General features: G+C 37.9%; 2 protein-coding genes across 9 annotated transcripts in view; one reads left to right on the top strand and one right to left on the bottom strand.

Annotated features, from left to right (window-relative positions):
• Nucleotides 1-1,767, top strand: part of CHPT1 (choline phosphotransferase 1) — a 23,139-nt gene extending 21,372 nt beyond the window's left edge. For all 3 annotated transcript variants that reach the window (XR_002301175.3, XM_020800436.3, XM_020800437.3), the window contains one exon: nucleotides 1,534-1,767. Coding sequence is in view for 1 of the 3 variants with exons in the window: in XM_020800437.3 (XP_020656096.2) it covers nucleotides 1,534-1,578 (45 nt within the window). In the remaining 2 variants the exon portion in view is untranslated. The remainder of the gene's footprint in view (nucleotides 1-1,533) is intronic.
• SYCP3 (synaptonemal complex protein 3) lies at nucleotides 700-14,102 on the bottom strand. Of its 6 annotated transcripts, none has more exons than XM_020800438.3 (9): nucleotides 13,970-14,102; nucleotides 11,961-12,101; nucleotides 9,212-9,290; nucleotides 6,729-6,763; nucleotides 4,264-4,381; nucleotides 3,317-3,416; nucleotides 2,209-2,307; nucleotides 1,769-1,873; nucleotides 700-1,613 (listed from the first exon to the last, which is right to left on the bottom strand). In XM_020800438.3, exons 2-9 carry the CDS (start codon nucleotides 12,091-12,093, stop codon nucleotides 1,560-1,562), a joined length of 723 nt encoding a protein of 240 aa, XP_020656097.1. In that variant the 5' UTR covers nucleotides 12,094-12,101; nucleotides 13,970-14,102; the 3' UTR covers nucleotides 700-1,559. The 6 variants fall into 6 exon arrangements, with proteins under 6 accessions (XP_020656097.1, XP_020656098.1, XP_020656100.1 ...); XM_020800439.3 differs by lacking the exon at nucleotides 13,970-14,102 and adding an exon at nucleotides 13,443-13,576; XM_020800441.3 differs by lacking the exon at nucleotides 13,970-14,102 and adding an exon at nucleotides 13,427-13,557.

The raw sequence follows: 14,102 nt of genomic DNA, 5'->3' as shown, positions 1-14,102 counted from the left end.
GTTCCCACAGCTATAAATACGCAACTATTCAACAAACAGAACAGAGCATGGACAGAGTTCTGACTCCTGTCCTCTGAAGATGCCAGCCACAGAGACTGGTGAAACGTCAGGAAGAAAAACCTTCAGAATACGGCCACAATCACAACCATGTGATTGTGGACTTTTTTATGGCCATGTTGACTGAGAAAAGTCTTTCCATTAACTTAATAACTCCTATCAACTTTAATGACATGTTTAATATGTCTTAATTTTGTAGATGTGAAAGCATGCTAAAAATTGAGGATAGACTTCAATTGACTGTGAACCAACCTGTAGATGTAAGATTGACCTGTATCTTACATTTTCCTCTAAATTGGTAACCAAAATAGTAAATTTTGGTATATAAATAAATTGAAACATTTCAGGAGATTAGTAGAAAAACTAGAGAGAGGAAAAAGAATGGCTCATTTTTTCTTGTTTGCTGCTGTTACTTTTTAAGGATATAGTTATTGTCCTAAAATTGTTATTTTCTACTGATATCAGACTTAAGAGACCAAATGTGTTTTTGTGAAAATTCAGCAAACATATCAGCAATTCCAAGTTGCTGTCACAGAATTTCCAGTATTTTATAACTATACAGGCACTGTTGCATTTGTAGTGTTTGGATTACTTGCATGTTACAATATGAAAATGTTTTTTAAAAAACGACAGACAAGCAAAGCTTATTGAATGAAACTTTTACTCTTTGGGAGTGGGAAGGTAACATTTCATTTGTCAATAGAAACAAACTCTTCTACGCTGCTGCTAGCATTTCATTTCAATTTTTAATTTAATTATCTGAACTGTAGTAACTATCCATGAAATTCCTTATTTAATACTACCAGTAAACTCTGATTTGTCTATCAGCTCTCTTCTTCTATAAAAGCATAGAATATATTATAGGAAGACTATGAAATAACAAATTAGTACAGTGCCTTACAGTGAAGGAAATCTCTAAACTAGCAAATGTGCATTGTGGCATTACGGAAGTTTTAATGCATTGCTGTTTACCTCTCACGTTAAAATAAATTACCTTTACTTGTTTCTTCAGACCCTTAAGGAGTGAGGTTGTTCTCCCTCCCCCTTCTGGGCTACATCCTGAAACCTGTAAAATTTTTTAGTATGATCCTAGTTTTTGTGAACGTTTGTGACTTTCAGATGTAGCATATCATTTAAAATGAATTTGCTAATGATGTGCACTTAATTGGTTAATAGGCAATGGTGGCTGTCTTTCAAATGGGTTTCTTAGCCTCATTGTGTCGATTTGTAACTTATGAGATGAAGGAAGGTTGATGCTTATGTTGTTTTGATGTTAAAGAAATATAACAGTACTTTGAGAAAGCCAAATCAAAAGAATCAGTGTACGAATTCATTTGTTTGCAGTTGTGGCTTATTAGTCTTTTCAAAGTTCAACATGAAAGTATTCAAACAAGACATATAATTTTTAACATCGAATGCAAAATGTTGGCTCTTTCCCCCTCATGACTAATATATACATTGTATCATGTTACTTAGGTACAAGTTGTTTCTCCGCTGAGCCATCAGAATAACATCGACTGAAGAGATTTGCGAACAGTTGCCATCTCTTGCTGTTGCTGTTAGAAAAAAAGAGAAAAATACTGATCAATTGTAACATTTTGTATTATAGTATTCTGACTTGAATTATAAATGGTGAATATTTAATTTTTCTATTTAAATGTTCTATTTTAAAATGTTACTGAAGTTTTCATAAATCAATCTTAATACTTACAGTGTCCATCATGATTTTTTTTTGCAACATAGCCATTTCTTTGCGAAGCTCGATTTGTGCTCCTGCCAGAAGATTTTCATTATTTTTCTCCATGTCTTCCATACTCTAGAAAAAGAAATGAGTCTCATGAAAATCTGCTAGATTTCAGAAGTTGAGTGATGCCCGTGAATTAATGCAATAGCTTTAGGGCAAAGCTAACATCTTGAACACAAATCAACATTTTGGGATGCATTTTTCTAAGAAGTGGGAAGCAATTATAACTTTGCCTTTAGTAAAACATTATCTAGATACATTGTTTAATTCTTCACTATAAAAAGATGTAAATTGTTCTACAAGGAGAGAAAGATGACAGGATCGTAAAAGTATTGATAAAGCCAACCTGCACAACATGTTCATATGTACAGATTCTTAAATTTGAATTTTAAAAGCATATACTTGACCTTTAGAAACTGCTCATATAGCTGCTTAATTGTTTTCAGTCTCTGACTCTGAACTATTCTTGCTTGTTGGAAAACTTTTTGTTGTTGCCGAAACATGTTCTAAAGCAAAGAAAGAAGAGAGGCCATAATAAATATAGAACTAGTATCACTCAATTACATTGGGGCAGATCCAAATAATTATTTACTTATTTAAAACAGCCCTCCATATATTACAAATTATCAGGGTAGGTTACATAGTCATATAGGGATACAGTAATGTCCAGATCAGTAGAAGATATCCTTGCTTTCTTCTCCCTATGGCTGGCCTTCCACCCCTGAGAAAATGTTCAGCAAGGGTCAGTAGTCCTTGCTGAACAAAGTAGGCTATGAGCCATGGAAAGATGATTAAATTAAGGCATTTCCCATTGTCAGAGCTTGTGTCAGATTTTTTGTGATCCTCCCAGTTTTCCCCAGAATCAAAGATTATTCCATTCAGCATAGTCCTCTGACTATCTGTAGCACCAATATTTATAGAACATTCACAACAATCATTTTTAATACAGCAGTGGATTGGATCCTGTGGTTATTGTGATGCATTTACTTTCCTCCTTCAAGAAAGGTCCTTCCCTCCAAGGTGCTACAGATAGTCAGAGGACTATACTGAATGGAATAACCTTTGATTCTGAGGAAAACTGGATCACAAAAAAATCTGACACAAGCTCTGGCTCATATAGAGTTCATATAGAGTTCACAATTTTAGTTCTGGTATACCCCTGGGCTTGCTTTTACTAAGCCCCTGGGAATACACACAGCAGTTTTAATCAGTTTTCCTCTCTCATCTCTGATTTATAAATGATAAATTACAATGTTTCACTGTAAATAAGAACAGAAAATCAATGGCCAACAAATATGGATATAGTTTAGTAAGATATGAAAAAACAATGGTAAAACATTTCAGTGTAATGCATCAGCTTTATTCAGGAGCACAGACTGGTCACTCTTCTGTTTTTTACCAATGACTGGAAATAGATGCATCACATTGCCAGGTTATCAAAGAATAATAAAAATAGAATGTGATATTTTGCTTTGACACTTCGTATATTTAAAAATAAGAGTAAGAAAAATATACCGCTAGTTTTTCTTCCTGTTCCTCTGCTTTCTGTATATCAGCATCCCATTGTTGAAATACATGCAGGAACTGTTGAGAATACTCTTGATTGACCTTCTGCCTAAAATAAATATTTTGATAATCTGAAGCAATGTGGCATGGTACACCACTACTAAATGGAGAACCTTACATGCAATGGAGAAGTCATACAGAACACTTTAAAAATGAAGAGTTGTGTATAAGGTGTACATTTTCCCCCACAAAATTGAAAGGAAAGCATGACATGGTAAGAAATCAGCTTTGACAGTGACATTTTGACATTTGTTCTGAGGTAGATTAATGGCATAACTAAAAACATGTTGACACTTCTGCCTGATCACTGACATTTTATGAAGAAGCACTTCAGTTGGTTCCACGTGGGTCCAAGATCCATATGAAGAGCACCAGAAGTGGGGCCTTGTTGCAGTTGAAAATGCATTTTTCTCCCACGGAATGCTCTTTGAACTGACATTATATGTCCAAACTATTTTCAGTAGGACTTGGTTCCAGGTAAGTGTTTATAAAATTGCAACCTACGTGATTTTATTTTAAAGCATTTGCTTTTTATCAGGACTTTGAATAATGCATTTATTGGTAATTTAATGGACAAAAACAAAATCACGTTTACAGAAGACTATCAAAATACAGTCTAAACTGTTGGCAGTCGCCCGAATGTAGGTGAAGAATTATGCTAATATAAATCCATCAGAATAAAAATGACTGTATTCCCATTAGCTAAGAGGTAAATGTTTCCATTTGTTACCGTACATCAAGTTACATGAGAGGTATGCAACATCAAATGCAAATGCAGACTGAACTAGCAGCAGTTCACTGAGATGTATGCTGATTGATTTATGCTGGCAAAAATAATACAATTCTGGCTATTCATTACTGTGAGATGTACCATACTGTTAAAACTAATGGCTTACCTTTGCTCTTGTTGTGTTTTCCAAACGTGTTCTATTTTCTGATTGCTTGTTTTGAGAGAAGCCTTTGTGTACATTTCTAATCTTTTCCTTTTAGCCAGAAGAGCTTTATTGATGTCAGCTAGAGTAAGATAATTATTAGCCACTGTATTTATGGTGAACTTCTAAAAACTCCTGTAAAATATAAGTGAGTCACATAGGGTAAACTAGATGGGGATTTATCACACTGATCCACTGTGGCTTGTTTCACTCCTTTTCCCGGTGACCACAGTATGTAGGTGCAAGCATGAACTGGTTCATCCTCAGAGTGTTCCTACCTACACCTTTTTGGCTTTCTGACAGGGGCTTCCCTTTTTTTAAAATGTGCAGGTAGGATTACTCTGTTTTGGTTCCAGCATGTGAAATAACTGGGAGTGAACAAAAGGGGCTGGCTTCTTTCAAATTCCCAATATTGTTAAGTATCTGCTTAAGCCACTTAATGATGTTGGGAAATTTAAACTTCTGCTTCTCTGCAAAGGGTGAGAGAGAGGAAGCAAAGGTTGGTTGGTTGTTGTTATTTAAAAGCCCAGTTAGGGCAGCACAGATGCACAATACCTTTTAAGAAAAAAAAATTGGAAACTTCCTTCTGGAAGGAGGAGGGGGGGAAAGAGACCTTTTTTGTTTTCTATCTTTAGCCTCCCCTTTCCCTTCAAGGTGCAGTGTGGTTTCCTGACCTGAAACCATCTAATCACACCAAATGGCATACTGCACCTTACAGTGACCTTAAGCGGCCCTATTCAGCCCCATCCAGCCTGCTGACCTGATAGCAAGTGCTGCTCCTATATTTGCCATCACTGAGTAATGGCCATTGTAGCACCCCAATATAAAAATCTAGTAAAACTAAGATACCCATTGTGACATAGTAGGTAAAGTGATGGACTAGAATTCAGGAGTCATGGGTTTAAATCGCCACTCAGCCATGGAAGCTCACTGGGGGTTTGGAACTGATAAATCTACTTCTTAAATAGTGCACTTATCTTGAAAGCCCTATTAGGTTTGTTATTAGAACATAAGAAGAGACCTGCTTGATCAGCAGGCCCCATATAGTTCAGCTTTCTCTATCTCACAATGGCCCCACCAGATGCCTCTTGGGTACACACGAGATACCTGTCTCCTGATACTCCTCCCCTGCATCTGGCATTTTGAGGTACCTTCCTTTTAAGCCTGGAGATTATACATCCCTATCATGGCTTGTAACCTGCGATGGAATTTTACTCCAGGGATCTGTCCAATCCCCTTTTAAAGACATCTAGGCCAGATGCCATCATCACATCTTGTGGCAAGGAGTTGGTTCCAACCTGATGGCACACAACAGTAACACAAAATAAAACTGGTGATCCTATTGTCAAAAATAGATGGGATATCCTTACCAATTTGGCCATGAGAAACTCTTTTAAAGAAAGCATGTAACAAGGTAATGTAGGGATTAATTGTTAATCAGTTTACTGTTTGAATTAAACTAGGAAACTCATGTATTTACTGGTTCATGGAAAGGGAAGAACAATGTGACTTTGGGCAGGGACATAGGTACCCTGTTTCCCCAAAATTAAGACCTAACCTGAAAATAAGCCCTAGTATGATTTTTCAGGATGCTCGTAATATAAGCCCTACCCCAAAAATAAGCCCTAGTTAAGTGAAACCCCACTCTTCACCATTGTGCAGCAACCAGAAGATGACATAACTATAAAATAAAACATCCCTTGAAAATAAGCCCCAATGCGTTTTTGGAGCAAAAATTAATAAAAGACCCTGTCTTGCCTTCTGGGAAACACGGTAGTAAGGTATTATTTATCTTTTGGCTTATTAAGTAAAAAATAAGATATGTGGCTATTTAAAATTTTCAACAGATGCCATCAGGAAGTTTATGCCAAAATGTGATTTTCATTTATAATGCCAAATAAAAGCAAAGGTTACAGTTAATTCACCCTACATGTTGTCCTATTAGGCTTTAAGCAACAGAATTTCTAGCTTGTATCTCTCAGCAGTAGCCATAATAATTCTCTCTCCAGAGTATTTTACGGGTACTTGCTGTTGGGAAGAAGCTGCAGTGAATATTCTCACATGGTGGTTGCAGGTGGCAAGACTCGGCTGGCATCTGCAAACATCAGGTGAAAATAGGTTTAGAGGACGGATGGTCCCCTTGGGCTGGAAAAAACTCCCTATTGACAGAACATTTTACCATTTTTACATTAATTTTGTGACATCTTAAAGACTAACATGTAGTATGGAATATATTTTAGTTGTTAAAGGTTCTGTTTCTGCATCTTCTACTGTGTAGATACTTGCATATGAGTATGTCTATCTGTAGACACTTGCCATGGCTCTTTCTGTCATCCCAAACTGTCCGCTAGTGCCATGCCATCCTTCTCACCAACCACAGCTATACTGGAATATTAGCAGACATGATATAAATATTTTAACAAACGTACCTCCAAATCGTTCCAGCATATTTTGAACTTCTCCCCTATTTAAAAAATAATAATAGTACTTGAGGAACAACTATTTTATATATTATGAGACCTACAATCTGATTTGAAGTGGAGATTATTGTACAGTATTTGTAACAGCAACAAGCAGTAACAAAACGTAAACCAAACATCTTTAAGACTGCTCTGAGTTGGCTAATTCAGGTTGATATTTAATTCAGAATACAGAATGCAAAAAGTATTAAGTATTGGCAGTAGCAATATTTTGATGTAGTTATTGAAATTAGTTCTGAACATGTTGCTACCTTTAGTGAACCCATACTCAATTCCGGATAAAGAAACATATTTATCTGTAATATTAATGACCAAAAATAAATAAATAAAGCCAAACCCATATGATGTTAAACATGTACTAGTTTCTTGTATACTCAGATCTTCCTTACTAAATAGGAGCTATGATAGGACATGATCCAGATCAGGACCATAGCATAGACAAGAGGGGACAATCCTTTGCCTCGATACAGTCCAAATACAGATCAGACTTTATTATTATCTGCTCTGGGAGTAAAGCTGAGACCAGTACTAACTGCAGTTTTCCTTCCTGGACAAGTAGCAGCCACAAGATGAGGGGGGCACTCCAGGTTCAAATAATTAAAGCTGTTTCTTTGAAATAGGAGTGTGACTATACTGGAAAATAATCTGGAAAATGCCACAGGTTTGGGCAGGCTGATTCTTCCCCCCCTCCATTGACTACGCAATGCAAAGGGAAAATGCAAATTAACTCTTTTCCTCCTAAATCATAGTTTTACCTCCACTGCTTCAGCTTCTACTTAAGGATCAGTTTGCATCAGTTCAGACGTGTAATAACTTCAATCAATGCAGAGAAGCATCACCTCAAGTGCACATTCAAGAACAACAAGCAAAGCCAATTGGCAGCACTTCTTTTTCTTTCTTTTCTTACAGCTAAGGCCAAAGCAAAGGCTCTCTTGGAAAATCTTGGCAAGAATTTCTCCCTCCCTTTTTATAGCTAATTGCAAACAAAGGAAGACCTTTTTTACAGTTTAGAAATGAATTGCAAATTTTTTTAATAAACCTTGATTTAATAAACCTTGCCAGCACTCTTGCACTAGGGCACCTTAACACAACACCCCACAGCAAAACAAAACAAAACAAAAAAAAAAAAACAAAAAAAAAACCTTATGAGATGAGGAAATAGAGGAGGAAGGCCTTGTTACAGCTTGTTAGGCAATTTTTTCTTTTAACCATGCCCCTTAAGGGCCAGGGCTTCAATTGAACTGCAAACAAGAAGAAAACAAAACTTTTATCTTGTCTCCCTGTGTAACCACTTATATCAGATTCAAATTCCCCAGGGCAAAGCATATAGCTTAGCTAAAACAATAACCTACAACCAGCTTTTGCTACTCTATGTGGGCATGTTATTAATGTTGCATAGACATCTTTAGAATTAAATGCATATTTGCATTACATATCAGTTTAAATGAAAATTAAGCAGTACTTTGGAATTACCCTAGATTGCTTTAAGAACTATAATGTAAAATTTGCAGTTTTAACAATGTATTCTGTAAGCTATATAGCAGATCCTGTACCCTCCTTTTGCCCTTTCATACTGAAAGCAATAATTTATTCTTTCTTGGCTATGAGCCATAACTCCTACAAGATTGCAGTACTAAGCACACTTACTACAGAGGAATTATGGTGATAAATGCAGTGGAAAATTTAAGCTAGGCACTTTTCAAACAAGACATTTATTAGTAATCAGCTTAATTCAAACAAAATATAAAATGGGTCAGATCTCAACATCTTCCATTTCTATGTGTTCTTAGCATTTCCTCTGAAGGAAATATAAGCTACCTGCATTATCTGATACAGGTAGCTTATATTCAAAATGATATATTTTTTAATATATCATTCAAAAATGCTATCTTCATTTGTAATGTTATATTATTTGACTTGGGAATTTTCTTACAACTTATCATTTTATAATAAATTCTGATATGCTGGTAATTTTCTCTTTCATTTATTAACCTGTGTTGATAGGATCCAAAACATTTCTTCCTACAGAAAGGGTTTTGCTACAGTAGAAAAAAAAATCCTTTGCTAAAAATATTTTTCATCTGAGAATGGTCCTTATAATGGATGGAGATAACTGTTGGATCCAATCCATTTTTTGTGTGAAAAAATTTAGATACATAAAATACAGAAGGTGTTTCTCTTTTAAAATATATCTATACATTTCATGCACATTTACTTAGGATATATGTTCATATAAACCCTATAAAATTTACCACCAAGAAGGCATGGATAGGTTTGCATTCTGGACAGATTGTACCAATGTATTAAAATTAAATACCTGGATATGATAATATCAAAGAATGTACTGGAAACCTAACAGATGATACATAGTTGTTAAAAATTAAATTAGAATACATTAGCCATGGAATGAAAATAAATATTAAGCAATTTACCCAACATCATCTTCAACAACTGTATGAGGAGTTACTGAAGGTCTTTTTTTCCCATGTTTATCAATCACTGGAGTTTCATCTTTATTGGAAGGAAAAAAAATAACAAATTAACACTTTGGATAACAGAAAATCAAGAATAAATCTGAACCACTTCTTGGAATCTGTGCTCTAGAGCTGCTGAAGAAGATGAAATCCAAAGTTTTTATGTAAGCATCTGGGAGGAAATTGATCATGCAGTGAAACAAGACATGCTTATAATAATAGGTGACAAGAACACAAAGGTAGGAAAGAAAAGAGAACTAAACATTGGAAAATCTGGTCTACAACACAGAAACAAAGCAGGAGAATGAGTCGTAGCGTTCTGAGAAGCCAGCTATCTGTTTATTGCAAATACAGTGGTGCCTCGCTTAACGAGGATAATCCGTTCCAATGAAATCGCTGTAGAGTGAAATCTTCGTTAAGCGAAATAAAAAATCCCATTGAAACGCATTGAAAACCCGTTCAGTGCATTCCAATGGGCTAAAAACTCACCGTCCAGCGAAGATCCTCCATAGGGACGGCCATTTTCGGTGCCTGTATAGCGAGGAATCCATCCAAAAACACAGTGGAGAGCCATTTTACACAGCGGGTGGCCATTTTGAAGCCACCAATCAGCTGTTTTAAAAACGTAATGTGAAGAATTGGTTCCTGGAGCAGGGAACCGATTGTCGCAAAGCAGATTTTCCCTATCAAAACGTCGTTTTGCGATCGCAAAACAGTCATCGTATAGTGGTTTCGTCGTTTAACAAAGCAATTGTTAAGCAAGGCACCACTGTACATGCTTTGAGCAAACTAACAGATGACCTGTACACATGGATATCACCAGATGGTCAATATAGAAACCAAATATATTATGTACGGTAATTAAAAGCTGGAGATGGAGAAGCTATATTCTCTGACAAAACAAGACCAGGAGCAGATTGTGATACTGATCATGAACATTAAAACTGAAAAAGAACTCTAGTATCGAAATATAATTTAAACAACATTCTTGGTGAATTTAAAGTCCACATAAAGAATAGATTTATATTATTAAACTTAAGTGACCATGAACCAGAAGAACTGTGGATTGAAACCAGAGATGTTATTATGGAAGAATGCAAAAAGATAATTACTATAGTAAATAGAAAAGAAAATCCAGACAAGACAGAAGTTCTGAGGGTGGGTGGCCCTGTGGCCGGTGGCTTCGGTGACACCCTCACATTTGGGGGGGTGATCCTGGCTCCAAAGAGTGGGGTCCGCAGCCTGGGGGTACATCTGGACCCAACGCTCACCATGGAAACACAGGTGGCGTCGGTAGTCCGCACTGCCTTTTTCCACCTATGGCAGATTGCCCGGCTGCGGCCCGACTTCGACATGGGGGCACTCACTACCTTGGTACATGCGCTCGTAATCTCAAGGTTAGACCACTGTAACACGCTCTACGTGGGGCTGCCTTTGAGGTTGATGCGGAAACTCCAAGTGGTGCAGAATGCGGCGGCCAGACTCCTTAGCGGAGCGAGAAAGTACCAACATATTTCTCCTATTCTGGCCACGCTGCACTGGCTGCCCATTCGGTTCCACATTGACTTCAAAGTATTAATGCTTACTTATAAAGCCCTAAACGGTTTAGGACCTCGATATTTGGCGGAACGCCTACTCCCACCAAGGTCTACTCGTATCACCTGCGCAAGTCAGGAGGTGAGGCTGAGGAGCCTGACAACAAGAGAGGCCTGGAAGGAAAGAACTAGAAACCGGGCTTTCTCGGCGGTGGCTCCTTGTCTCTGGAACAATCTCCCTCCGGTGATCTGCGTGGCCCCTTCGCTGGGTATTTTCAAAAAACAACATGGATGTTTGTACAGGCCTTCCCTCCAGTCAACCCTTGATTACCTTTTCCGTCTCTTCCTCTGCAATCTTGTATAATCTGTTAATTTACTCGTGGATGTCAAATTAAACCTGAGCTATCTCTGGAGACAAAAATGTCAAAACTGAGGCTGTCCTACTTTAGACACATCATGAGAAGGCAAGATTCTGTGGAAAATAATGCTGGGAAATGTGGAAGACAGCAGGAAAAGAGGAAGACTAAACAGGAGATGGATTGACTCCATCAGAAAACCCACAGGCTTGGGTTTACACAAACTGGGCAGGACTGTTGAGGATAGGACATTTTGGAGATTGCTAATTCATAAGGTTGCTGTATGTTGGAGGTGACTTGATGGTACATAACAACATCAGTTTTAGCCTCTCCTTTGAGAGTTTATACTCAAACTGACATCCTTAGTTTATGCTTACAAATGTGTGTTACCCTTTTATTAAATTATGGCTATCAGGTGGGAAACACACAAGCAAGCCCTAAGAGTACTAACATCCCACCACATTTGTGCCTATGAAATCCCTTTCTTTATAGCTGCTGAGAATTAGAGTATATCCTTTCCTATCCATTATGTGCAAACTAAGAAAGATTTTCAGCCAGCCAAATAAAGCAGCAGACATGATTCACTTTAATAGATCTGCCTGCCTGTAGATGACTTATTTGTAATTAAATACTTCCACAAGAATATGCCCAGCCAAGGAAAAATCAGAAATCTTATGTATCTTCTTCAAGATTATCTGGAGTTCCTAAGCTTTTTGTGCTTGATTAAATTATTTAACCTCCCCCCTGCCCAGCTCTGCATTATTGTGGGAGGAAAGAGGAGGGAAAAAAACTCAAAGTTTTGTACTGTCACTTCACCTTCTCTAATGTCCTCTTCAGATCCACTCAGATGTTTTTTAGGATCTTCCTCAAACTCGTAAGCATGCACTACTGGATCCTCTTGCACTGATTTAGCTGTTTTCCCTGCAGATTTTCTTCCTGCTGGTGCCATATTTTGTCCTAAAACATATTTAATACGGTTTCTATAAGTAACCCATCACATGAAGCTTGTTTGGATAACTAAAAGTGTAAAGTAAGGATAATAATGTACAGTACTGTACTCCAATTTTGTTTCTCTTTCTCTCTCTCTGAGAGTTTAGTAAGAGTTCAACTTAATACATCCTTTGTATAAGCACTTTTACGAAGTAATTTTATGTGTTTTTTAAATCACACTGTAGTCTGAGCGTATTTGTTCCATATGACAAGTTACTCCTCAGTTGAAAATACAGTTTTACAAATGTCAAATCCCAATTCTTTTAAAATGTAAAATTGGTACTGGTATGAAATACTACCAATGCTATTAAATCCTCATCAGCTTCTCAGTTGTTTTCAGGCCTAATTCAGAATACTACCTTTGTCATTTAATCCTCTAATTTTGAAACTGAAATTATTCCCTTCCTCCACATGGACCTGCCTGTACAATAAGTCTTCAGAGGAACCTCCCCTATGAGCACCACTTGAAGAGTCACTGGTGGAAACAAACGATAGGGAAACCCGTCAGGCTTTGCACTTTTTGTGTTTTGGGATATCAGTTTATAACAACCCAGTTTAGGCGCCTATTTCAGTAGGGAGCTCCTGAGAGTATTTCACATGTGATTAATTTATTGTTGTTGATGGTTAGTCACTGTGAATGTCTCATTTGTGCTGGAAAAACATGACATTAATAATATAACAAAGTATAGAAGAGTTCTAGAAAAGGTAGCTCAGTTAGTGCAAGCATATCAGGCAAGAAACAAAACGGAAACAAAACAAAACAAAAATGAAAACAAAAACCTTGTGGCACGTGAAAGACTAACAACTATATTTTAATACGAGCTTTAATGGACAAGTCCCAATTTGTTTCGTGCCTGATATATAGGAAGAGTGAAGAGAGAATACAGATTACAAGGGGGGGGGGAGTGAAACCAGAATATTTAGAGTGTCAGGGGTTTATATTAATCATGTATTTGTTTAATGATTTTTAATTTGTTATAATGAGGAACATTAAATAGAGGGGGATAAAGCCTTAAGTACTGTATTATGATGCGCATATAGAGATTATACGGAATTCTCCCGCCAACCGCGCCTTTGCCGAAGCAAATCGTGTCCGTGTCTGTAACCAACTAGGTGCCTTTCTATTTCCGACACGTATTAAGCTTCCTTGAGCTTTCATGCCTCCTTACGCCCTCAAAAAAGTATCTCCCTCTCCCTTCAGGTCTCGCGTCAACAGTTATCCCCCAGCCTAGGTTTCTGCTTTCTGTGTAACGCCGACCACTTTACATCTGCTCATTTCCCGCCTAAATCACCTGAGGCGCAAGTTACCCGTTTCGATATGGATTCCCCTCGTCCTTTCCCGCCTTATGGCCAAGGCTTGCTTCCCGAAATTCCGGGCCACCAGGTTTGGTGTCCCCCCCCTTTTCTCCCTCACGAACGCTACTTTCTACCCTGCCTTCCCCAAACACCTATGCCTCCTCCGTCTCCAGAGACGCCCTGAAGGGAAAGAGCGTGAGGTAGCCTTGGGCTGACAAGGATGTCACAGCTGAAAGACATGAAATGGGTCGTCTGTATGCGAGCACGGGCACACCTAACTCTACACGCATCACTTTCTTCCTTTGCTTTCACTACCCCCTTCCCAAGCTCAGTACACACACACACACTCTTTCTCTTAACACAAGGGAACTTTCAAAAATGTGTTTCCCTCATCATTGGAACAGTCCATTCTATCCCCTCAAACAGGTTTCCACCTCAGGCTCCTAGACCCGCCTTCACTACACAGCAGGTCAATGCTGCACACTGTTCCTTTCGAACATTTAATTCGACCCCAACAGCTGCATTCTGCCTTGCCCCACCTGACTCTGTCTGGAACTCAGAGCCCCTTTGGTTTAGGAGAGAGCGCTCCTTCAGCTTCCCTTCCCAGTTCCCTCCTCCACAACCGCTTTGCCATTTTTTTTCCTTGCAGTGATGCTAATACAACATTCCTCC

Source organism: Pogona vitticeps, chromosome 5, assembly GCF_051106095.1.
Source record: "Pogona vitticeps strain Pit_001003342236 chromosome 5, PviZW2.1, whole genome shotgun sequence".
NCBI lineage: Eukaryota > Metazoa > Chordata > Lepidosauria > Squamata > Agamidae > Pogona > Pogona vitticeps.
This window is presented reverse-complemented; position numbering and strand designations above follow the sequence as displayed.

Bases quoted from the DNA above. Each gene is read 5' to 3' on its own strand.
- SYCP3 (XM_020800438.3), bottom strand. From the start codon at position 12,093: ATGGCACCAGCAGGAAGAAAATCTGCAGGGAAAACAGCTAAATCAGTG. The intron at 9,291-11,960 runs GTGAAGTGACAG...CTTCCAATAAAG, and splicing joins TGAAGAGGACATTAGAGAAG to ATGAAACTCCAGTGATTGAT. The intron at 6,764-9,211 runs GTAAATTGCTTA...TTTTTTAAATAG, and splicing joins GTTGTTGAAGATGATGTTGG to GGGAGAAGTTCAAAATATGC.